Here is a 26,126-nt window from a genome sequence, read left to right as displayed (position 1 = left end):
AATATATTTAGAGGACAAATTTCACCCTTTTAGCCAGGACCATTTAACAGAATTTTATGGCTGCCTATGAAGAATTTGATTACTGCAAAGTTTTATAGTGCTTAAAAATTTTCAAAAAATTTTTTTCATTTTCTTCATAATTTATTCTACATAAACATTTTATTTTTTAATGAAATCATAGTTGTATGCATTTAAGGGGTACACTTTGCTAGTTTTATATACAATTTGAAATACTTACGACAAACTGGTTAATATAACCTTCACTGAAATTTCTTAATTATTTTTTCCAAAGTCTCAAAAAATAGACAATATTTATAAATAAAAATAGAAGATAATTTCAAAAAACAGATCATGCCAAATCTTATAGACAACAGAAAAAGAAGAAATACTTCAAAATCATTCTACTTAATCTGGATATACTTGATATTAAAATTGGAAAAAATACATTATTATAAAGGGAAATTGCAAATGTATTTCACTTATAAATGAGGATGCAATATCCTAAACAACACATTAACAAGTTTAATTAAAAATTATTGTTCAAATAATGTACTTTGTTCAAAATTAAATCCAATTTACATGAGAATTAGTCACTACTTTCTTTTCTTTTCCTTTCCCCCACCCCTTCCTCCTTCTCTCTCTGTCTACCCTCCCCTTCCCCCACCCCCACCATGTCATTGTCATTAATTGTCCTCATATCAAAGTTGAATACACAGGATTCATGCTTCTCCATTCCTGTGATGCTTCCCTAAGAATAATGTGTTTCACCTTCATCTAGGTTAGTACAAATGCTGTAAAATCTCTATTTGTTTAATGGCTGGATAGTATTCCATGGTATACATATACCGCAGCTTGCCAATCCATTTCTGGGTTGAGGAGCATTTAGGCTATTTCCACACTTTAGTGATTGTCAATTGAGCTGTGATAAACAGTCTAGTACAAGTATCTTTATAGTAAAAGGTTTTTTTCCTTCTGGATAAATACCCAGTAATGGAATTGCAGGATCAAATGGGAGATCTAGGTGGAGTTCTCTGAGGTTTCTCCATACTTCCTTCCAAAAAGGTTGTATTAGTTTGCAGTCCCACCAGGAGTGTAAAAGTGTTCCCTTCTTTCCACATCCATGCCAGCATCTGCAGTTTTGAGATTTTGTGATATGGGCCATTCTTGCTGGGGTTAGATGATAGCTCACGGTGGTTTTAAGGAAAGATTTGTTTAAGGTCAAAGAACCTGTATGCTGTGTGAGTGAGTGGCTGGTAGCAGGACTGGGTACCACCATTCCTGTGTCCTCTCTGGGTTATATGTTTTTTCCCTGTGATCTTCATAACCCAGTGATTTCTTATATTTCTAAGCTTTTATATTTATTCTTCTGCCTTTTTCATTGAACTCTGAGCAGTAAAATAAATGTAGTAATCTTAACTCTGTATTTTCAGTATCTACTACATAATACTTAAAGAATGTTCAATGTTGAAGTATTCTATACTTCATAAATAATTCTATAAATCAAGACCAGAAATCAACACCTACAAAGTAAATACCTTATGAGTGCATGGTTTAACTTCTTAGTTAAAGAAAATTAGTTTAAACAAACATAGATGAAAACACAGGAAAAATTTCTATGGAGATTTAAGGGGTCATTAGGTCACTCAGAAAAATGAGACCTGTTAACTCTGGAATTTCATTGTCTTATTGTACATTAAAACACGAGGTTTCCCTAAAAATGCAGGAGAATAACACACATCCTAATGACAAGAAAAGTATTTGTGTGATTTTCTAAAATGCCATGTAGAGGAGGAGAAAAAGAACACAGAAAAAAAGCAGAAAAGAGAGAAGGAGAGAATGAGCATGGAAAACTTTTCCCTGGAAGGCTGGGATCAGTTTGAAGAGAGGAAGAAGGATGGTCAGGGAAGACACGTGTCTCGTGTAGAAGACTCTGCTGTTCTGACGTGGCAGAGCAGAAGAGAGGAAAGAAGTAAGCAGGGCAAGAACATGATTCAAAGGTAAAGAAAGCCAGGCATCAAACACGGAGAGGCAAACCTTTCCCAAAGAAGTGATGGAGGGAGGGCACAACGGAGCAGGTAATTTCCAGGTATGAAATTACCTAGCATTTCTAGGGTCCTTTCCTAGACTATTACTACATGAGATTTACTTAATTTTTAGCATTAGTTTTCTTTCAAAGAAATACTGCATATTAACTTGGGAAGATCACATAAATGTCTCTATGACTGTTCATCTATTAAATAATTTCCAAGGCTTTACCCTATTTATACCAATATTTAATAGTTCTAAGATACTATATAGTTTGCATTAGAAATTCTAAAATGCCAAGCAACAACTTACATGTGAAGAAGATAGAGAAGCAGAATAAAATAATAATTATTCTCCAAAAAGGAAAAAAACTAGGGTAATAAATTGGGAGGAGATGTTAGTGTTATCTGGAATTGAGAGAACTCCTTGTCCCTGACTCCAAATCCCTGCTTGAATCACTTCTCTGTTGTCTTCACTGATGAGCTTGTGCTGGACATGTGTATATAAGTGCAAACACAGCCAAGCCCTCAGTTCTCAGCAGGAACCATGCCAAATTTATATCATAAATATTCAGCTTCCATCAGATAATCAGCATATTTTATCAGATTTATTACCAGCATTATAAATTTATAATATAAAAAAAAATCTGGACTTTATGCAGTAAATAATCTAGCGATAGAAAAAAATCAGCAGCAATAAAATATGACTAAAATAATAAGGAGGAAATATTTACAATGTATTTAGAATTTTGTTCCAGTGAGATAAAAACTAACAGACGTCTGTTGTGTTCCACTGTTTTCCCACATCAGATACTGGAATTTTGCAGAGGAATCACCAGCAAGGTTTCGGGTAATGTAAAAGGCATGCCTTATTAACTCATGGACATCTTATTTCTTGGTCATAAATCCTATTAACTTGTATAACAAACTGCCATAAAATGTGGAGATAAAAGATAATTTATGCTCAGTGTACAGAAGCTAATGTTTTGTACTTCTGAGAAGCACAGGACCAGAAAATGAGAAAGCATGTATGGGAAATGTGGACATTCCACACTGGCAGCAGGATAAACACGGCTCTGAGAGCCTGACCCTTTCTAGGGGGGAGGAATCACGGACATCAGCCATGTTTCATGCCTAGAATGTCTTTCCTCTATTTCATAATATCTCCTGCTTGTAAAAAGTGATGGTGTTTTACTAAGAATGCATTTTTGGAAGCAAAACAGGGATGTTTACATTTAAGGGAGAAGTAATTATACATCCTATTTTTTTATTTTCTATTTTAAAATGGCACAGTGAACATTCCATCAAAGTAAATGCTGCCTACTGAAGTTTTCCCTCCTAATGGCATTTTGCCCTGTGGTAAGTGAAATATGCCAAAATATGATATATAAAAACTCTGATATGCTAAAAAGTTCCAAAACTCTTTCCATATTCATACAGAACTGGAACTACATCTTGTATTTTATTTTAATATACAACTTATAACTAACAAAAATAAATCTCAGAAAGAGTATCGAAAAGAGAATAGATTTTAGACTGTAACAAACTAAACACTTCAGGTGAATTGCTGAAGTGACATATAGCTCAGTTCCAAATAACTAAAATAATTCTCATGAATGGAAAATGATTACTTATTTATACAACCTAGTCTCATATCTCACATACAGACTCTTCTAAAAGAAGAACACCATACAAAGATATTCTAAGGATAGGCTTTTTTAAAAAAATTAAGAGAAACACGTTAGTTCCAGGATTGAGGACTACCCCAGCCAATGAACATCGGTATAGCAGGAACAACAGTAGTTCTCTTACCGAGTTACGACATAAAAAAATGTATCAGCTGAATAGTTCCCAAACGATGTCTTGTTCTTCTGGCTATTGTATTTAATTTGAGACAGTCTGTAATTATAGAGAAATTCTAGAAGATACTTTTCTCAAACTGAACACTTATAATAATTAACATTTATATTGAATTTTACCACTTCTAATGTACTTTAGCAATGCTCAAAGTGAAATCATTTTATTTGCTTACATAACACACATTATTGTTACATGTAGATTTTGTTATAGTTTAGAAAAATTCAGAAAGTCATTTCTTTAATTTAGAGGTATAGGAACAAGGTGGGCTTATCTTATGTGACAAACATGTCATGGAGGAAAGAAATATGCATGAATTTATATGTAAACTTGCACACACTAGCCAGCCATCAATTATACATTGCTTGTGGATCATTACCAGCCTCTGTGCTTTGACCTGTTTTAAGAGCTTATCACTTGCATCGTGGTCCATCCACCCCAGGAGAGGGGAGACACAGTATTCCTAATGCATAAGCGGACTCCAGTGCTTCTATGATGTGACAGACACATAGTTACATGGAAATCATCTAACAGAGCCAATTCGGTCCCAATGGTGCAAGTCTCATTTCTAGGATATAGAATGCTTCTGTGCAATAATTTTAGTATAATATTTAATTGCTTTTTTTTAGTATTAGTTGTATTTTATAAGTGTAAAATTAAATAAAACTTCTTAAAATTATGGAGAGCCACTCATACCTTAATCCCCTAAACATACTCATCTTAACTCTTGCATTTATATTACTGATTGTCTTGCTAGTCTCTTGCTAAAAGTGATAGGAAAGCACAGTGCTAGTCTGTGTCTCCTTAGAACACACAACCAAGACATGCAGGGCCACTTCTAGCAAACTTTTCTCTTGTTGCAGCAATGTTCCATTTGGTTTAGATATTAATTTTAAATGAAGGGTACTACCTAAACCAGATTTACCCCTGACAAGATAAAAACTTAATGTCAGGTAAGCCTCTCAGAATTGAGGTTATTTCTGCAACATAGACAGGGTAGAACCGAACTTGCAGAGGCCACATAGTAGATTATTATCCAGACAAAGCAAAGACAATAAAATACTAGAAAACAAGATGTATCAAACATCTGTTAAAAATATTTTTTAAAGCCCCAAACTAAGCATTGACATAAAAAGAAGTCCAAGGCTAACTTTCATCTTGAGGGTGTATACGGAACTTGGGCTTCAGTTTCTAGGGCCTGTGAGTACTAAAGGTCATCAGGGGACAAAGCACAGGGCCTGGCCAAGGTGGAAATCTAAAAGGAAACTGTACCAGACAAAGTGGAGATCATAAATATCAAGATGAATACATATAACACTCCCTTGGACTGCTAGGAAAACTGCCCAAACAGACTTTGGCACTCCACACCTAACAAGAGGGGAAAAAAGTCTCTTTTATGCATTTTCAACCAGGTGTCAAATTCCCAGCAGTCTTACATTCAGAACCAACACTGCCAATGCAGTCCAAAAAAGTCACAAACAAAATGTTCTAAGTTGTTAATGCCCCCCTAGAACTGGGCTAGGCGTCTACTGAGGAGATTGGCAAAAGCAAATGTAAATTCTCCATGGGCTGACTTTTTAACCCATGTTTCAAATGATTCCCACAGATAGGTTCTCAGCATTGTGAAGTCATAGCCAAAACTTGAAAAACAAAAAAACAGAAGAAACTGAGGTTACAAAGTAGAAAAGCAAAAGTGAACCTAAGAGACACTTAGAATTATTATTATTTTCTAGAATATAAAATAAATTTGATAATTATGTTTTAAGAAAGAGCCTTGAAAATGTGAGTGAAGGGCAAGCATATGAGAACGAAGAATCGTGGCAGGAACTGAAAACCCAGAGGATGGGTCAGCAGCAGAGCAGACACAGCGGAAGTGGGAGCGTAACTAGTGCACAGAGGTGATAAAGAACTTTAGAATGCAGCTCAGAGAGGTTAAGACAGAAAATATGAAAGAAAAACTTTGAGATATATATGACACAAATATTGGATCTCACGTACATTTGACTAGAGGTACAGAAGAAGGGGGAAAGAGATTAGAACAACATTTGAAATCATAATTGATGACAGACAGTAACGCATAGATGGAGGAAATCCAATAAATCCCAAGCTGCGTTCTAGAAGGCCCACAATGACACCACGATTGTGTTTAAGATGCAGAATATCAAAAGCAATGAAAAGATCTTAAGGCAGAAGTCATTTTTTTGATGTGGCTTTTTCTAACATTTAATCTTCCAATTGTACGCTTTAAATATTACTATACTGCGTCTTTAACTAATAATCTATTAACCACAGTATCTACACAGAGAAAGTTATAGTTGACTACTTTAGCTAATACACCTTCAATTCAATACAAAACATGTAGTATAATAAAGCGTAGTGCCTCACAGTGTTCTAAAACTTCAAAAATTGCTATTTGACGAATGCATAATTCAGTAAGAAATCTAAGAAGCAAATCTATGCACGTCACGTTGCTAATTAAAATCTTTTAAGGACTTCCCAAGACCTATGGTAAAAAGTTCACATTCAATTGTGTGGAATGTAAGGCTCTTCACAATCAATATTCCAACCAGCTTTTTAACTCTTGCTTTCTAACATTCTTCCACACCATACCCCATATTTTTGCTGCACAGAAGTGCCTGCAGATTCTACGATACATCTTGTACCTCCTTGTTTCTTCACTGGCTCTTTCTGGCTTGAATGACTGTTCCATCATCTCCCAAAGCAAACATCTACTAACCCTTGGAGATTTTTGAAATGTAAGCTCAGCAGAAAGTATGCTCCACAAAAGCAAGTGTTTGTTTTTTGTTTGCTATAGAGCCTGGCATACAGCAAGTACTCAGCAAATAGTGTTGGATTAAGTGAATAAAATGTGAGTGAAGACTTTCCTTATAACACCCAGATTATTTCTTCTTTCATCCTCTTTAGGTACTAATCATTACATTTTTATAAATGTCTCCTTCATTGGAAATGAACTAGAGAGTAAAGATCATATGCAACAATTTATTTTTATCCCTAACTGCCCAGCAGTACAACAGATAGGTGGCAGGCACTCCTAAGTGTCTGCTGACTAAATAAATGGATAATTTTGGAACAGGGACCTGGCAGGTGCTGCTCTGGGCACCTCCTCGCTGCAGGTGATGCCTTGAGCATCACTTAGGGCAATGCTGCAGCCTTGCCTTACTGAGTCAGGAAGTCTCAAAACAAAGTTTTTAACTGCCCTGATCAAAACAGATGAAGGCCGGGCAAGTTCCAACCAGTCAGAACCAAGATGGCAGAGAAACATCACCCCTCCCATGCATATTCCTCCACTTCTTCATTCTGTTGCTTAAATAGAAAGGCAATGGGAACTGGAGCTGGCTGCACAGGCTGGTTCTCTTCTGGAGGAAGAGACAGCCTCTACTCTGTAGAGTAGACACTTCCTTTTCTGTAGTTTCTGAATAAGCTTCACTTTCACTTTATTCTGTTGGCTTGCTGCTGAATTCTTTCTTGTGTGAAGCCAAGGATCCACCTGAAAGTCAAGTGGCTTCTGGCATCATGAGTCACTTGCCTGGGTAAGTATGGGGTTTGAAATCTGAATTCTTCTGCGTTCCTCCACAAGGGGAAGTAACAAGGGTAGAAAATGCAAAGAACCAGAAAGAAAAAAAAAAAGCAAACTGGCTAAACAATGGTGAGCATGCATTAAATTTGCAATATTAGCCAAACAATTTTTAATAATGGCATGCTATAGATGGTGGATATTTGACAAGGTGGAAGCAAAATTATAAGTAGAACACTGCAATGAGAGGCAAAAGAGAAAAGAATTATCTATTACTTTAAAAAAAAAGTTACCCAAATGATTTTTTTTAACTGAAATCTATGAATGTTATTACATTTGTTTATTTAGTAAGCATTATTATGTTCTATGCGCTACGCTGGTAGAAAATGTTCTTAATATTTGTCATTGGAAACAAATGACATCACTATTAGAAATTTATTCTGAGGCTATGAAATTAATAATCAGGGAACTTATGAATAGTGAAAGCTAAAGATTTTCTTTTCAGTGCTTAACAAAATCAAATCCAAAATGAAAATTCCATGGGAAACATTGCCAAGCTTTTTGTTTCCCTTGTTGAGGCTTTTCTCAAGTGTCATTCATATTCAGCTGCTCAGAACACAAAAGTGCTAAATTTAATTCTTAGTCAATTTAATTAGAAGTTACAAGATTTTCTCTTTTTTCCTGAGCATAAGAAGATGAAAACACTGAGGCTTCTCCTCCACATGTTGCTGGTCTGTAACCTGGGCAGAAGGCTACAGCAGCCACCAGCAGGCACACCTGGTCCGCTTCACTCCAAGGTCAAAGACACAAGCAGGGGCAGAGTTTTCTCTGAGTCTGAGCAAAGGTTAGAAGGTGTGTGAAGGAAAGTACGGTAGATTTACTTTTCACTTACTGGTTGGAGCAGGTAGATGAGAGATTCCTCTTGGATTATTATAATTGGCAAAGGAGTGATGTGAGTCGCTTGGAACAGGGTATTCACAGATGCCATAATCTGGTCAAAACGCCCAGCAAGGCCTCCCAGCGTCACGATCACATCAACCTAAGCAAAGCAGGTAAAACGGAGTCACAAATGTAAAGAATTTTTAACAATTAAATAGCATCAAACACCTAACTAAAGCTCTCAACACTGTATTTTATTTGATAAGCAATAAAGAAAACACATAATTTCTGTTCTTCAGATAAAGACATTATTAAGTTGCTTGATCAGGGTCAGATAGTCTGCAAGCAGCATGGCCAGGGGTCAAGATCAACTCTTTTTAGTACATATTCTAAGTTTTTTTTCCATTTGCCTATTTACCTAGAAAACTAGCCAGGTCTTCCATTTATGTATTCCTTTCATGTGGAAGTCTTCTCTGACTTACAATTATCAGCACAGTCAAAGCCAATATACTGATTGCAAAAGAGGAATAGCTGAACTAAAATATTTTAGAAAACCTTACATATAATAGAAACTGGCAGTAGCATTCATTCTATCTGGTATAAAATAGAAGTTGTTCAAACATAAGGTGTATTTGGTTTTTAGGTTTTAAAATAGTTACCTTGGATTAAAAAAGGCTTAGATAATATACAACTGATGCAGATGGCATAGTTTTAGAAGAACAACCTGGTACCCAAGCACTGATGACAGAACTTGTTTAATTCCTAGAAGAATAATTGATGGTGTGAGACCCATGGAGCCAAAGGCTGTGTTTCTGTGGTTCAATGGTTATTGCCTGGTATTTTACATAGTGCCTTGAAAAACAAATGCTCAAGAACTTTGTACATGAATAAATGAAGACGTTGAAAGAAAAGACTCATTACCCTAACTATGGAAGAAACCAATAAACTGGCATACTGTGAACGTATATAAATCAGACAAGGTTCCATAAAAACATTAAATTACAGAGAAGAACCAGGAAGTTTGAAATGAGTTTCCTGTTTCTGACCTAGCTAAGTGTAGTAAAAAGGGAAATTTTTTACTTTGGATAAAATACTTTCTGTCAAACTTAAAATATTTTAAGAAGACAAACCACATATCTATGGGAATCCTTCCAGTACTCCAAAATGACCAAGTTTGGGGTCCAAAAGGCCATGCACCTTAGTAAACATGCTCTAAACACATGGGCAAAGCCAGGGACATCTGTCAATCTTTAGAGTAATGTAAGCAATTTAGACTTAGACTTGTCAAAGATAGAGCTTCTGTTTGGGATATGAAGGTAGATAAATGGCTTCTATTCTGGTTTAGGAGGTTTCATTAAGAAAGCACACCAGACCAGTTGGGAAAGGCCCAGGGATTAAATATGACGAAAGTATATGAATACAGAAAAAGTTTTAAGGCACCAGTAAAAAGGCCACAGCATCTTCCCATCCACACAATCTTAAATTCCCATAAAAAAACAAGGTCTGATAAAAGTTTATTCACTGTACAGATTCTGGAACCCCTTTACCAGGGTCTCAATTTTTCATTACTATATGCTAAACCTTGAGAGATCCCATAACCCTTAAGAATGAAACTTAATCCCCTTCATCTACAATGTGATGTCATTCGTGGGACGAATGAGCAATATCTATAAATCAATCATTGCATTTTTCAGACGAAAGCAGCAACAAGATCACTTCTCATCACTATTCATTTTCTCTACAGGAAGTATTTAGCAAGACTGATTAAAAACATTACAGGATCAATGAACCTGCAGGTGAGGTGGGGGAGGAATTGGCTTCAAACTATTTTTGCATTTCTCTAGTTCTGGCTGTGAGTAGGGCAGCTGATACAGAGATAGGAGAAAGAGGACATGTACTACTCCTGAATTTTTTACAGAGGTAGATTTATGTCTTTTAAGACAATGCCACTGGGATAGGGTGTTCAATCTAAAATAGACCATTTATAGACCACAAGTGTGCCTTTTCTATGAGAAGCCAAATCCCTGTGTGCATTTATTTGTAACATCACTCAGTCACACTTTGTTGTAACTACTGACATATTTGTCTATCTCTCCTTCTAGAGAGGGGCCATGAATCACAGCCAATAGCAGAGTGTTTGCAACAAGAGAAGATAACAGGTATTTACTGAGCTTCCCTGAACATATAAAAAACTCAGGAAGAACTGAATATATAACTATAGAGGCAAGAAGCTAATTATTAGGCTGAGTTAACATCTAATTCCTAAAAATTAGTATTTCACTGCTTAGTAAGCATTCCAGAAGTTAGCAGCTCTTGAAAAAAGTTAACATATCACATTTATTATCTCAGATACACAACTAATGAATTTATAAGGTTTGCTTACAAGTGAATGACAAGTGAGAAAAACTCAGCCACTATTGATCATTTACCACGTGCTAGGAAATACTGTAAACTCTTAGAATATAACAGTAAAGAAGACAAAAACATCTGCCTTCATGGGGTTGATATTCATATGGAGGACAACATAAATTTGATAAAAATTGAAAAGTAAGTATGTTAAAATGTGAAAAGGGTGGTAAATGTTGAAAGGAGAATAATAGAATAGAGAAAGATAAAAAATGCTGGTTGGGAGGATGATTCACTTTAAATAACATAGCTAGGGTAAGCCACATGGGAAACTAACATAGTAGCAGCAAAGACCCAGAAGAGGTTGAAGAAGTTAGCCACACATATGAATACCCCGGGCAAGGGTAAGAGTTGAGGCAATGTTTCAGAAAACAAATTATAGTAAAGCCATGAAGTTACATAAATCCATCAAGGTCAAGGAGTTTCAGGAGGTTACTGGCTAGAACAAAATGAGAAATTAGTAGGAGCAGGAAAAATCAGAGTAACATGAGAGTTATATTTGCATAGAGCTTTGTTAAGTCATTATAAAGTCCTTCACATCTGTTAGCATTAAATGAGGAGATATTCTGAGTAGAGGAATGATATGAGCTACATATTTAAAATGTCACCATGCTGAGAATAAACTGTGGGGAGCTGAAGAAAGAGTTCAGAGACAACAAGAGATCATGGTAGAAATACAGACAAGAGATAAGTATCCCTGCCCCTATCACTCCATTGGTCATGATTACTCATGGCATCTACACTGCAAAACACAGTGGTCAAGTCACAGTCCTATATTACTTGATTCATCCATCAATATCTGACAAAAAGAGTGAAGATAGCTTAAGAGACTTACGAGACACCACCAAGTGTAATAACTACTACTTACTCATTATCAGTGTACTCAATGGAGAAGACGGAAAAAGGGACAGAAAACATATCCAAAGAAATAATAGTAGAAAACTTCCCAAAGCTGGGGAAGGAAATAGAAAGCCAGCTCCGGGAAGCTCAATAAGAGGAATCCAAAAAGGACCTACACCAAGACACATCATCAAATTGTCAGAAGTTAAAGACAAAGAGAGAGTGTTGAAAGCAGCAAGTGAAAATAAAATGAATTGTCATATTAATATAAAGAAAACTCAGATTTGTCAGCAGATTTTTCCATGGAAAATAACACAGGCCGGCGGGGAATTGGCTGATGAATTTATAATAAAATCCTGAAACAAAACAAAACAAAACCAACTATCAACAAGAATGCCACATTCAGCAACCCATTCTTCCAAAAATGAATAAGTGATAAAGGCTTTCTCAAAGGAAAAATAATGGAGAGACTTTATGACCGCTACACTTGCCTTACAATACTAAAGGGAATTCTTCAAGCAGAAGGAAGAGGACACTAACTAGTAACACACAAAAAATAAAAGTATAAAACATCTTTTGAAAACATAAAAGTATACCATCAAATCCAAAATGTTTTAATACTGTAATGGCACTGGATAAATCAATTACATCTATGGTATAAAGGTTAAAAGGCAAACTTATCAAAAAAAAAAACTACAGCTACAATAATTATTGAGAGATACAAACTGTGAAAAGATGTAAAGTGTGATAATAACTTAAAATGTGGAAGACAGACAGGCAAAACTGTAGAGTTTGTGTATTCAATTAAAATTAGTTTGCTATCTACTTAAAATAGCTAGTTATAATTATGTTTTATATCATCTTTAAGGTAATCACAGAGCAAAAGGTATAATATGAGATTATATATATTATACTTATTTTATATCTATTTTCTCATAGAAAATGAGATTTAAAAGAAAAGAATGTTAATCAGTTTGATTTAAGCATTCCACATTGTATATCAAATCATCACATTCTGCCCTATAAATGTATACTGTAACTAAAAATTAAATTAAAAAATATAAAAAACCCAGAAAATAATTAACAAAATGGCACTAGTAAGTCCCACCTATCAATAAGAACTTGACATGTAAATGTATCAAATTTTCCAATCAAAAAGCACAAAGTAGCTGAATAGAGTTGTGTGTTTATTTTTTTTTAAGACCGAAACATGTACTGCATGCAAGAGACTCACTTTACCTTAAAGGACACTCAGATTAAAAGTGAAAAAAACAATATGAAGGAAAAAGATATTCCATAGAAATGGGAACAAAATCAAGATAGGGACACTCTATTAAAAACAACAGACATTAGGTCAAAAACAGTAAAAAGATACAAAGAAGGTCATTATACAATGATAACAGGACCAATTCATCAAGAAGATACAATAATTGTAAAACACCCAACATCTGAGCACCTGAATATATAAAGCAAATGTTAAGAGATCTGAAGGAAGACGTAGACTATTATATAATAGTAGTAGGACATTTCAATGCCCCACTTTTAACCTCAGGTAGATCAATACAGACAGAAATTCAATAAGAAAACATTGACTGCATTTTAGACCAAAGGGCCCTAATAAATATATACAGAATATTGTACCCAAAAGCAACAGAATGCATAGTCTTCACAAGTGCAAACAAAATATTATTTAGAATAAACTGTATGTAATGCTACAAAATAAGTCTTAACAAATTTAAAACGACTGAAGTGATATCAAGTATCTTCAACATAGTCTGGAAGTCCTAGCTAGAGCAATTAGGCAAGAGAAAGAAATGAAAGGCGTCCAGATAGGAAAGGATGAAGTGAAATTGTCCATGTTTGTTGATGACATAATCTTGCATATTGAAAACCCTTAAAACTGCACCAAAATACTGTTGCAACTGATAAATGAAGTAAGTAAAGTTGCAAGATACAAAATCAACTTAAAAGATCAACAGAATTTCTATGCACTGAAAATAAACTGTGTAAAAAAGAGATTCATTAAACAATCTCATTTATAATAGCATCAAAAATACTTAGAAATATATTTAATCAAAGAAGTGAAAGATTTGTACACTGAAAACTATATTAACAAACAAAATTAAAGATGATAAATAAATGGAAAGATATACCATGTTCATGAATCAAAGAATTAGTATCGTTAAAATATCTATACTGCCCTGAATGACTTAAAGATTTAATGTAATACCTGTTGAAATTCCTATGTAAGTCTTTACGGAAATAGAAAAAAAATTCTAAATTCATATGAAGGCACCAAAGACCCCAAATAGCAAACATAATCTTGACTAAAAAGAACAAAGCTGGGAGGTAGTACACTACCAGATTTAAAAATACATTACAGAGCTACAGTAATCAGAAGAGCATGGTACAGGCATAAAACCAGACACACTGACCAAATAGATCAGAGAGCTCACAAACCAAACCCACATCTGCAGTCAACTGAGTTTTGACAAAGGTATCAGGAGCATACTTTGGGGAAAGAGCACTCTCTATGATAAACAATGCTAGGAAAATTGGATATTCACATACGAAAGAATAAAATTGGCCCTTATCTTGCCCCTTATACAAGAAACCACTTAAAATGTATTGAAAACTTAAAAATAAGACCTGAAACTATAAAACTACAAGAAGAAAACATAGAGGAAAGATTCCATGAGATTGGTTTGGGCAGAAACCCAAAAAAACACAAGCAACAAAAGTAAAAATTGACAAATGAAATTGATTCAAGATGTTTCTCTGCAGCAGAGAAAATAGCTAATAAAAGGAAGAGACAACCCATGAACTGGGAAAAAGTATTTGCAAATCATATATCAGATAGCTAAGTTAGCTCATAGCTAAAATGTACAAGGTATTCAAACCACTGTAAGATAACAATCCTTTTAAAAAATGGCCCAAGGATTTGAACAGACATTTCTCAAAAGGAAACATACAAATGGCCAGCAGATGTATGAAAAAATGTTAATAATCTCTAATCAGAGAAGTACAGTTGAAAGATAGGCGTTGGTGAGAATGGGGACAAAAGGGAATCCTTATACACTGGTGGTGGTTTTGTAAACTAGTACAGCCATTTTAGAAAACAGTATGGATATTCCTCAAAAAGCTGAAAACAGAATTGCCACAAGATCCAGCGAGTGGGTGTAAACCAGTATGCTGAAGAGGGATCTATGCTCCCATGTTCACTGCAGCACTATTCACAAAGGGAAAGCTAGGGAAACAACCCAAGTGTCATCAAAGGATAAAGCGGTTAAAAAATGTGGTATATGCTCACAACGGAATACTATTCAGCCTTTAAAAAGCAGGAAATTGTGTGTGGCAACATGACTGGTGGGCTAAGTCACTGTGCAGCCACGTGGAAGTGACAGGACTCCTTGTGACTCAGGGGGCTCCTCATCTCTAAAGTAAGGAATGGATTAAGTTCACTATCATATTTTTCAAGACTCCTTTCAATTCTTACAGCCCATGTATGGTTCTCTGGTTTTCACTATAGTAAGTTGAATAATAATAATCGTGCTCATTTGGTTTATGAAATAAATGAAATAAATGGCTTTGCATTATTTACCTTAATAGAATCATGGTAAGACTGGTTGAGGCACATGTAACATAAAAGGAGAAGCAATTTCATTTCTCTATTACAGCAGTAAAAATCTTTCAGTTAAGCAATAACAAGTTTTTTTTTTTTTCCATTTGTCCTTAAAAAGACTTGGAGACAGTGTGTGAGAAGTCTACAGGAGGGGCAGTGTCTGTCAGCACATTTTAATCACATTTATTCTCCATAAATTGAATTCTGGATATGCATAAATGGATAATTTTTTGTGGCTCTCCATGACAGGGTGATAATACAATTTAATGTACAAAACTAAGATACTTTTAGAAGTAAAAGGGGCTATTATAAACAATTTCAGCACAAATACAGGCATAAATTGGGATCATCTCATATAAACCAAGCCAAGTTTACGCTAGTTATAACAAGCATTAACACAGTCAACTTAACAAAATCATCTACTAGGATATGAAAAGAAAACAGATGATGTGCCTGACAAGCTTCTCCTGACTTTCAGATCTGTACTGCGCTACAGTGAGGCCTCAACAGAATAATGAAATTCTTTGGTCCAACTGTTTGAACCTCTAATTTGAAGATGACAGAGCTAATACAGAACACAGAGGAAAGAGGTGACTCGAGGTAGAGCAAAACCAAATAAACTGACAAAACCCCCAGCAATATCAAAACATGCTTTAGTAAGCCTATAAAATAATTCTAGTGATTGATGTGAATGAAACACAATGAGAAAACAGAGAAATTAAAGATCTCTGATTTTACAGTATTAAGATTTATGCTCCACTGACAAACACAAGACATCCCCTGCTGGATCTTGGCAGCCTGTGCAGTAACACTACAGGGATTGTTTCAAATACAACCAAGCTACATTTTAACGTAAGGCTCAGTTTAAGTATAAGCATATTTGGGAGAGAAAGAAATAACGCCTCTTGCAGAGGCAAAATTATCAGGTTTCCATTCACAGATAAGAAATCCAAGAAAATTCAGGATTTTCCTCAAATAATTCTTACTCCATCTGACTCCCTACAATGGCCTTAACTCAGGCACATAATTTTCACATGGTTAACTTCACCGACCTTTTACATGACCTTCTTACCCTCACTGCTGCCTCTGTAACTAAGTAAGCTTTGCTACAAAAATAAGCTTCTTATATATCAAAACGTATCTTGCCAATGATCTGCTTAAATTTACAGTCACCTTCAAAGTACTCCCCTTGGCCGTCTGGTGACCATAGTGATATTCACACTGAGGCTTGCAGCACTTTTTCTATAATGAGTTCACAAACTTAATTGTCTGACCTTGAATGATGACAGCCCTGATGGCCATTTCAGAAAAAGAGTTCCAAAATTGCTTTGAAGGTTAAACCAGGTGCTGACGTCAGTGCCTAGCTTCCCCAGGGGAGCACCTCGAAGGGGACTATAGTGATGTTCAGCAGTGAGGTATGTAGCACTTTTTCTGAGGCAAGTTTGCAAACTTAATTGACCTCATAAGCATTTTTTTTTTTTTTTTTTTTGCAGTTTTTGGCCAGGGCTGGGTTTGAACCCACCACCTCCGGTATATGGGGCCAGCACCCTACTCCTTTGAGCCACAGGCGCCACCCAGCCTTGGTTTTCCAGAATCCACAAAGTCCAGTCTTCTGCAAAGCTGTCCCATAAATTATATCTTCAAATCCCACCTAACATTTACATGCTAGAGATAGTTAGTTCTCCACATCCATTTAGATGAGTGGTTCTCAACCTTCCTAATGCCACGACCCTTTAATACAGTTCCCGTGGGTGGTGGCCCACAGGTTGAGAATTGCTGATTTAGATTCTTCATCCATGGATTCAACCCAACCACAGATCAAAAATATTCCGAGATAAATTGTGTCTGTACTGAACACGTACAGACTTGTTTCCTGTTATTATTCTGTAAACAACACAGTATAACCATTTATAAAGCATTCATGTCATAGTACATATCATAAATAATCTAGAGATGATTTAAAGTATACAGAATGATATGCATAGGTTATGGATACTATGCCATATTATATCAGGGATTTGAGTATCCACAGAATTTGGTATTCACAGGGGTCCTGGAATAAATCCCCCACAGATACCAAGGGATGATGTTGCTTTAATTCTCAGAAAAAGCCAAGAGATTTAACATCCTAGTACTTGGACATTTCCCTCTTTCCTTTAAGGATATAATTAATGTAAATATACCTAGAGGATGGCTACCATTACCAACTAAAAAAAGTGAACTTGCTTGGACAGAGTGTGTTCATCTACTTTGTCAAACTCTCAACACACTGCTACTAAGAAACATCATAAACATGCCGTGTTCTATAACACATTACTGTACACTGGGTAGCTTCAATAACACTCTTTCCTGTAGTTGTGGAGGCCGGGAAGTCTACAATCAAGGTGTTAGCAGATTGATTTCTGGAGGACCTTCTTGGCCATATCTCTTTGCATCCTCACAGGATGGAGAGCAGAAAGAGAAGAACCAAGCTCTTTCTCATTTTACAAGAAAAAAAGAAAGCTTACGAGAGCGCCACCCTCATGATCTAATTGCCTTCTAAAGGCCCCACTTCCTAATACATAGTACCACCACATTGGAGGGTTAGAATTTCAACATAGGAATTTGGGAGCGTGGGGGAAGAACAGAAACATTTAGTCCTTAGAATATGTTCATATGAAACTTTTTGTCAAACATGGCATTTTAGAAAAAAGTTATAAATGAAAAAAGAAAAGGAAAAAAGTTTGTTTATGCCCCCCAAATGAACAATATATATATATATACATACACACACACATATATATATATATATAAAAGCTTGTTTGCATTTGATAAAAGGAAGGGGGGCAATGATAAGGATCTATGCTAAGACACCTGTCTGCTTTAAACCATAACTACCTGGTTAAAGTTTCAGCATAAAAACCCAAGCTACTCATACCCCCATTAACCCTCTAGCATTAATGCCCTTGGACCTCTTTGGAGAACTTAGCTAGGGGACTCCAAGCTCCTGTGAAACTGAAAGCAGAAAGTCTTGCTGGCAGAGGCTCCTGACACACTGGGTGGGAATGAGCAGGGGAAGAAGCCAGGTGAGATGGACCAGTCCCAACATGGTGCATGTGTGTGAAGGGGTGTGAACAGGTGTGGAGGGAGGCTCCCTACCGATTCATTCTCTTCTACCTTATTAAATGAAACAAATGTAAATATTGCATTCACCAAGTGTGAAGGCTTCCTTTTCTAGGAAGTGTGATTACTACTTCCTCTCAGTACTGCCCGCTCTCTGACATTCTGAGCCTAAGAGTTTTATCTTTAACTTTGAAGGTAAATGAACACCTCCCTTTTTCTGGTTAACTTATATTTTCAAGACTCAGTCAGGTCACCACCTCCACTAGGAGAGTCTTTGAACACACTACTGGAAAAGGTCTATTTCCAATGGGCTTCTCACCCATCCGATCAGACTTGTACAACAGAAGCACTGCATTAATGCTTTATTATTGTCACTGTATTAGTGTGATCAAGGACATCCACCCCACAGGACAGTAAGTTCTTAGAACCAGAAACTAGGTCTCATTCAAGTTGCATTTCTCAGTCTGTAACACTTAGCAGAGCGGATGGCACATGTATAATAGATGTTTATTAGCTAAACAGTTAACCGTTTTGAGGCTTTAATTTGGGCACGAAAGAAGACCAGTCACCACCAAGTATATGATTTAAACCTAATTTCTGTTTTGTTTTGTTTTTTGAAATTTCACATTGATACGAGGATACAAATGTTTAGGTTACATTGTTTTGTTTCTAAGGTAAAGTTCAAGTTGTAGTTGAGCCATTCACCCAGGGGTGTGCTACGTACTCCTACATTGTGCCCATTAGGTGAGAACTTGTAAGGCTAAATTCTAAGGCCCTATTCCTGTTTTCAGTGCGTGATGGACAAAATGACTCAAGTGTTATTCTTCAAAGAACCCTATAATTGGTTCTTTTATTAGTGTCATTAGAATTTCCATCCTTCAATTTAGCTTGCATAAAACCATGACATTATTTTCCTGTATTATCTTATAATTTTCTATTCAAAATTATTTAGTAGATTACCATTACTTATTGCTCAAAATTCAAGTTCCTTATCTAGAGATTAAAGATTCTCTCTATGTTGACCCCAAATGGCCTAACTCTGATGACTGCTGTGGCCGTTTCTCCATCCTTGTTACTCTCACTGCACACACGCTTTAGACACAGTGTGTTTTTCTTTGTTTACTCCCAGGTTGCCTTGAAGAATCTTTGAAAGCACTTTAATTTCTCGTACTCTAGTCATGAGAGTGTACAGGACAATGATTGAGTTCATTCTCACAATAATGAAACGGTTTTTGATTTACTCCAGGCAAGGCTTTGAATCTTTTAATTAGACATTTCGAAAATGGCTGTAATAATACTGCTGCCTTTCCTCAAGAAGCTGCCTTGAGTACTAATATCCCCTGATTAACTGGACTATTGGTCCTGAAGCTACATCAATCCCAGTATATTGGAAATTTTCCACATTTTCCAAAAAGCACAATGCTATGGCTATGAAAATGTGGAAATATGCTATCTTTCCTCCCCACAAAAATACATCAAGGGACAGCAAGAACAAATGTACATGTATTTACATTTCTTGATATCAGAAAAAAATAATAAGCAGTGTTGAATAGAATAAATAAAACACACCCTCCTGGGGTTTTTTGGCATGATTTTGTGCAACTTATCTCTACTGAACATCAAATTCTTTGAGGAAAGGACTAAGAAATACACATATGAGTAAAATTGTATAAAACAAGGTCTATATAAATAAACAGCAGGGGTGTTGTAAAACTTGCTGGAGGTAATTGTGGTCTAAACCTCTCACAGTGTCAGAATATGAAGACATTTCCAAGGGTAAGGAATTCAAAGGTATTCCTTTTGAAATATAGGGATTATGAGAAAGGGAAGTATCTGTTATTTGTGGTTTGAATGCTCATAATACCTAGTATAACATCTTCAACACAGTAGGCATTTACTGTGAAATGAAAATAGGACTTACATCATTTTCAGAAACAACTAGCTATTTATAAATAGATTTTAAAAGGAAATTGTAATTTGTATTATAAAAATGTTGTTCATAGAAGCAAAATTACTGCTTGGTATTCACATGAAAAACTTAAAAAATGTATCCTTGGCATCCTACTCACAAAGTGCCAGGCATTTTTCACACTGGCTACGAATTCTCTGATACACGATGCCTGGCTGAAGGTGACTGTCGGAAGGGCACTCCGCAGTCACTTGTCCCCTCTCTGTGGAAATGGGGGGTTCTTTTATCTTCAGTCAGTTTCACAACCAAGCAAGTTGAGAAAAGACAAATAATTTTCCAAATTTCTGTGGAAACAGATTGATTTTGGTAAAAAGACGATTTGGACCCAGAAGATTAGTATTTCTGCATTGTAATCCCTTTTAAGTGACCGCTATCCTAACTTGCATTATCATGATTTATTCTACCAACGTTTCCTGTTTATTAGTTTTAGCTTTAAAATAAGTCTTAGCTGCATATTCTCATCTAAAGTGTGGTACATGATTCTTGATTTCTGTGTCTGTATAAATTAGATTCAGCTATTTGTAGCATTTTGGGTGTATTATTTTGCCAAAGTCTTGGGGCATGAAACTCTTTTTATTTTTTAGTGACCAGCGGTAATACACGTAGGTGGCTGCTAGGCTTGAAGCAATGTAATCCTTAGGTTTAACAATCTGGTACAATATAAATCGTTTATGTTAATTATCCCCATTTCACCTTCTGGGAGCCTAGGCATTTTGATTGCAAATTTTACACTTCATCATTAACACTCTGGTTTCTAGATATGCACTGGACCATTTTATAATGCCAAATGAGAATGTTAAACGTGTTACTGCAGTGACATTAATTAAAGTTTATTTTTTGCAATGCAATAAGTTTGCTTCAGCTAATACATGTATACAAAACAGCCGACCATCTAATCATCCTCAGGTTTACCTTCAAGTTATAAGACATGCTACTTGTTATTTTGCTAAATGTTTTCCATATCCACGAGCATCATCGTAAATCTGTAATCTGTACGAAATATCTGCTTGATAATAATCCTTCTCTGAAATAATTTATTTAAATGGATGCTTTAAAAATCAGAATCCTTAGGGTCAATTTTATAGGCATCTAAAATCTTTAGTACAAATGGGTGAAGAAACAGAATTGAAATGTAATTGACATGATTTGATTCAGATATTTCCATTTTCTAATATGTTTCAAGATATCTTGATCCAGGTGTTAATACTGGGAATTATATGCATTCACATATATCATTAAAAGGGAAAGTACATGGTAGATCAGGAGAGAAACGGTATCAGCCTATTTTTACTCTATACATCTGCATTTGAGAATGCCATTTTCTGTTGCAGAATAGCATTTTGACCACAGAATGCTAAGTAGAAAGGCTACTGGAAAAATAGAGGGTCATGGAAACATAAAGACATTTTCTGCTTCCAGCCCCTAAGAGAGAAGGAGGGTGAAGGTATATACTATTGAATTCTATTTTCTCCTTTGATTTAAACAGAACTTTATGAGATACCTCAGCTCATCACCTCACACAAAGAAAAAGAAATACATACGCACACACATATCACACACACACATATATTTCTCTTTTCTGGTTACCTAATTAAACAACACTAAAAATATGTTACTTTGACATGTGCAGCCCTGTAATGAGCCGTAACATTATCCTACTTCTTCATTCCTGACTTAAACTATATCATTTCTTAAAAATGTAGATGCTATTATCACTGTGGACAATCATAATTACAGATATAGGTAATACCATGTGTGATATTCTTGGCTAAGGGATACAAAGAATAAGAAAGATAAAGTTTATAATCAACTAAGCAATTTCAGAATGTTCTGTTCCATGTGCATTATTCTTAACAGATGTCCTCAACATATACTTTCTTTCTCCATCTGCAATTTCTGCATGTCCATAATGCTATAATTCTAAATAAAACCCCCCTTTCACGTAAGGTCAGTGTGTATTCTGCATTGGAACCCTACCCCAACTAAATCTGTAATTCTCTGCATTAATAAGAAATTTTATCTGGCAAGTAAGTCATCACGCTGAGATTCCTAGTATGCAGATAAACTTAACCCTTGTCCCCAGGCCTATAAAAAGTGTGCTGCTCCTCTGGCAGGGATGGATTAGGTTGCCACTGCCTCAAAGGTAGTAAGCTTTTTATATCCACAGTAACATCTCCCAAGTCACTTCAAAGCACTGGGTTTATCTATTTTCTCTTGTTGCCCAGCACTATAAAAAAGATTGCTGGTCTCTAAGAAGGGGAAACAGAGATGTGAATTCCTATTTTGAAGGATTCTCCAAAATGATCTAGGAAACAGCCCTGCTAGCACAGGCTGATGCCCAGAAATCTTTTTCTTCTTGCTTGCTTGTCTACTACTTCACTTGCACAGCATTTGTTCCAAAACCTGAATGTGTAAGTAGTTACTGCGGCACTGAACAAAGAGAACCATGCTGGTTATACACTAAAAATAAGAAGTGGTGTTAAGCGACACATTTCGGTACAGCTGAAAGTGTGTGTCTATATAGGTGAGTGTGTGAGATGTTCCTTTCTAGAATTTCATAAATTACCAACTTAAGCTTACCACATCCCTTTGAGGTAGACAGGCACACGCGAAAAGGTAGTGAAATTTGTCATAAAAGTCTTACGATGCTTCAGTCAGACAGCTGACGTTGGAATTGTACGGTATTGCTGTCATCATTTCTCCAAGAAAGTTGGAAAGATTTATTATTGTCAACTTCACAATGACAATGGCTTACGAGGCAATCCTCTATGTATTCTCATTTTTTAGTTCTTGACTTTATAACTTAGAAGCAGGTTCCAGACAACAGAATATACCAATTAAAAAGATAATACATAAACGGTACAATTTCTAATTACATACCATACTCATCCTACTGAAGCTGTATGTGACGGTCTATATGAAATGATGATATAATCATGTAACAGTAGATAAATAATCATGTAATATATTGTTGTATATAAAATTATATACTGGTGTACAGACTAAATGACTGCTAAAGTCAAAATATTTTCAATTATAATGGAACAAGATCTGGGGCAAAGAAATATAAGCTCTGTTAAGTTAAAATACATACATAAGATAAGAGTTTGTTAAAATAGGATTCTTCCAAATGTGTACATATTCATTTAATAAATGCTTTCACAGTGCCCACTATGGGCCACATATTGTTTTGGGTGCTGGGGACACAACAGAGAACAAACACGCACAATTCCTCGTCGAGGTGAAGCGTACGTTCTACTGACGGAGCGTGTCATAGAGACAAACATCCTAAATATACAGTATGTCAGCTGGTGACAAGGGCTGGGGAGGAACCCGGGAGAGGAAGAACGTAAGGACCGCTGCGCCAAGCATCAGAAAGGTGGGGTGCAAGGCTAGCGTGGGGGACACTGCCCTAAACACGAGGGTCACAGAAGGTCTCATTGACATGACCTTTAATTTCACTTGGAAAAAAGTTATATGTTTTGTCAAAAAAATGTTAAAAGGTGAAACAGACAAGGGTTATATATAAACAACTGCTGAGTAAACTACCAAACAAGTTGAATTTGTTTCTTTCAGCATTTGAATTATTCTCTGGTTACCTACCTATCAGTCTCCTCTGTTAGAGATCACGGGCTTGAGTCACAGAATCATAGCATATTGACTTAAATAGACCAGGCACTAAATAAACGTTATTCAACTGACTGGAAGAAGATCCCCAGCAGTTTCCATGGTGCATCTACGAGAAGGGAGTCTGTCTGTGGAACACTGGAGTGAATCTTTGCCTAGTCTTGGCGTAACACTCCTCTTGGTGAGCCTACAGCAAACAACGTCTATCCTGGGATTAGAGAAGATAGAGCACACTCTGAATTTTTCTACCAACCAAGACAAGGTGCAAAAAATAGCTCAGTATGCAACTCATCTCTCTGCTGGATTCCATTATAAACATAAATATAACAGCAGTATCATTCAAACTGGTTGCCCTGTAGTCAGGGAAGTTCTGGACCTCCCCTAGGAAATACTTCAATATGTGAAGAGCTCTCTGTTTAATTAATGTTCCTGGTAGTAAAACCATTCTTATAAAATCAGAATATGTCCAAAAGAAACAATACTCTAGTGAAAGTCCATGAACTTGGGCAATAAACTCTAACTATTTTCTTTCTTTTTTTTTTTTTTTTGCAGTTTTTGGCCGAGGCTGGGTTTGAATCTGTCACCTCTGGTATATGGGGCTGCCAGCGCTCTATTCCTTTGAGCCACAGGTGCTGCCCTCTACTTTTAAGAGATTGCTAAGAATATACTCATATTATATTCCATGAAATACATTGCTCCTAAAGATCACAGAAGACAAGGTGCACAACAGTATCCGAGTATTTCCACCACCACCACTGTTACCATTTTTTAAAATGAGGACTTCATATGGGGCAGACACTGAAATGCTCTACCTCATTCACTCTGCTAGGGAGGATGAGTGTGTTTACTTACATGAAAACTGACGCTTAAAGAACTTACATAGCTTTCTATTGTCACGCAGCTAGAGAGAGTGCTAGGCCTTTCCTCCGCACTTAAACACCTAACCTCTAATTATAATGCTCAAACATTCAGATTAAAATTAATGGCACCTTTTCTGCCTAAACTGTGTCTAACATCAAGTCTGTGTTTAAAATATGAGCACTGGAAGTGCCTGATTGTGCTGTCACATAACACTAGTAAATAGAGACCCATTCTGTTATTCTTAAGGTTTTATAATCTAGATTTCTGCTTTATTGTAAGGAATGTGCATCGTATATTTTTAGACTCTCAGAGAAAGAACTTTTAATGTTTTCCACAAAATCCCAAGGTTGAGATCTCAAGTGTGTTTCGCAGCATCAGAAAATATACATGTCCTTTGAAGACTCAGTCATATCACAGGGCACCCTGCTAATGCATTATTCATGAATCAGTGACAGATAAACAATGTGGCAGCATGAAAGCAAAGCACTACAAAGCCCCTCATATCAGAGCAGGCTTTCGCAGAAGTATCCAAGTTAAGGGTGATTAACTTTAAAATAGATAAATGCAGGAATATTAAGATAATTTATGGAAATTTTAAAAAATTAATCTCATGTTCTTGATATTATACTCCTTCAGGATCAGGACATAACCTAATTCAAATTATATGAAGTTCTAATATGTTATACAATACAGTTACTTAACATATTAAATACCATTTTACATTTATTTGCATTGTAACTTTTTATTTTATAGTAAGAGTTTTTACTACATATAGTAGGAGGATGTGCGGAGGGTATCTTGTATCATTTTTCTTTCTAATCTCGCTGTTCTCTTACTTTGACATCACATAAAACACAATGTTGCCCTTCCATCTTTTGCCTCAATAAAAAGTTGTCATCTGACTACTTTTCGTTAAACAAATCTTCCTTCATTTGTAATTTTTCCTTTTGGGGGTTCTGTTTTCTTTGAGATGTTTTACAAGCCATGCTGGGATTACAATACATAACAGATAATGGATTATATTTACTTTTATTATGAAAATTAGTTGACAAAAAATTAGAAAGCAAGGTTTGGGCTCTTCCACGTGTCAGCTGCTGATACAACACAAAGAGGGGGCCGACTGTAAACCATGGCGGGTGAGGCACCGCTAAGGTGTGGAAGTCTGTTAATAATCAAATGTGAATGCTTTCCTGACTTCTAAACAGCACTAAATGCCCAACGTTGCAATGATAATCGCTGCCTCACCAAGCAGCCAGGAGCACAGGTAACATCTAATCTGTTCGACTGTCTGGCTTGGTGCGTAACACACTAGACGCTGCACACCTCCTAAAACTGGAGCCACGTGTGTATATCAATAGCAAGAGTGTACTGTGTTTACTTTATGTGACACTGTGCCATGACAAT

The 26,126-nt window shown here is 36.0% G+C and overlaps 1 protein-coding gene across 1 annotated transcript in view; it reads right to left on the bottom strand.

The window, feature by feature from the left end:
- The window catches only part of TPK1 (thiamin pyrophosphokinase 1), a 259,770-nt gene that overhangs the window by 28,204 nt on the left and 205,440 nt on the right, over nt 1-26,126 (bottom strand). Inside the window, exon 7 of the mRNA XM_023514240.1 lies at nt 8,309-8,455. Within this exon, the coding sequence (XP_023370008.1) occupies nt 8,309-8,455 (147 nt within the window). The remainder of the gene's footprint in view (nt 1-8,308; nt 8,456-26,126) is intronic.

The sequence above is a fragment of the Otolemur garnettii genome, unplaced genomic scaffold (assembly GCF_000181295.1).
Source record: "Otolemur garnettii isolate 467f Iridium unplaced genomic scaffold, OtoGar3 scaffold00049, whole genome shotgun sequence".
Lineage (NCBI taxonomy): Eukaryota > Metazoa > Chordata > Mammalia > Primates > Galagidae > Otolemur > Otolemur garnettii.
The sequence above is the reverse complement of the archived record's forward strand: the minus strand, read 5'-3'. Positions and strand labels throughout refer to the sequence as shown.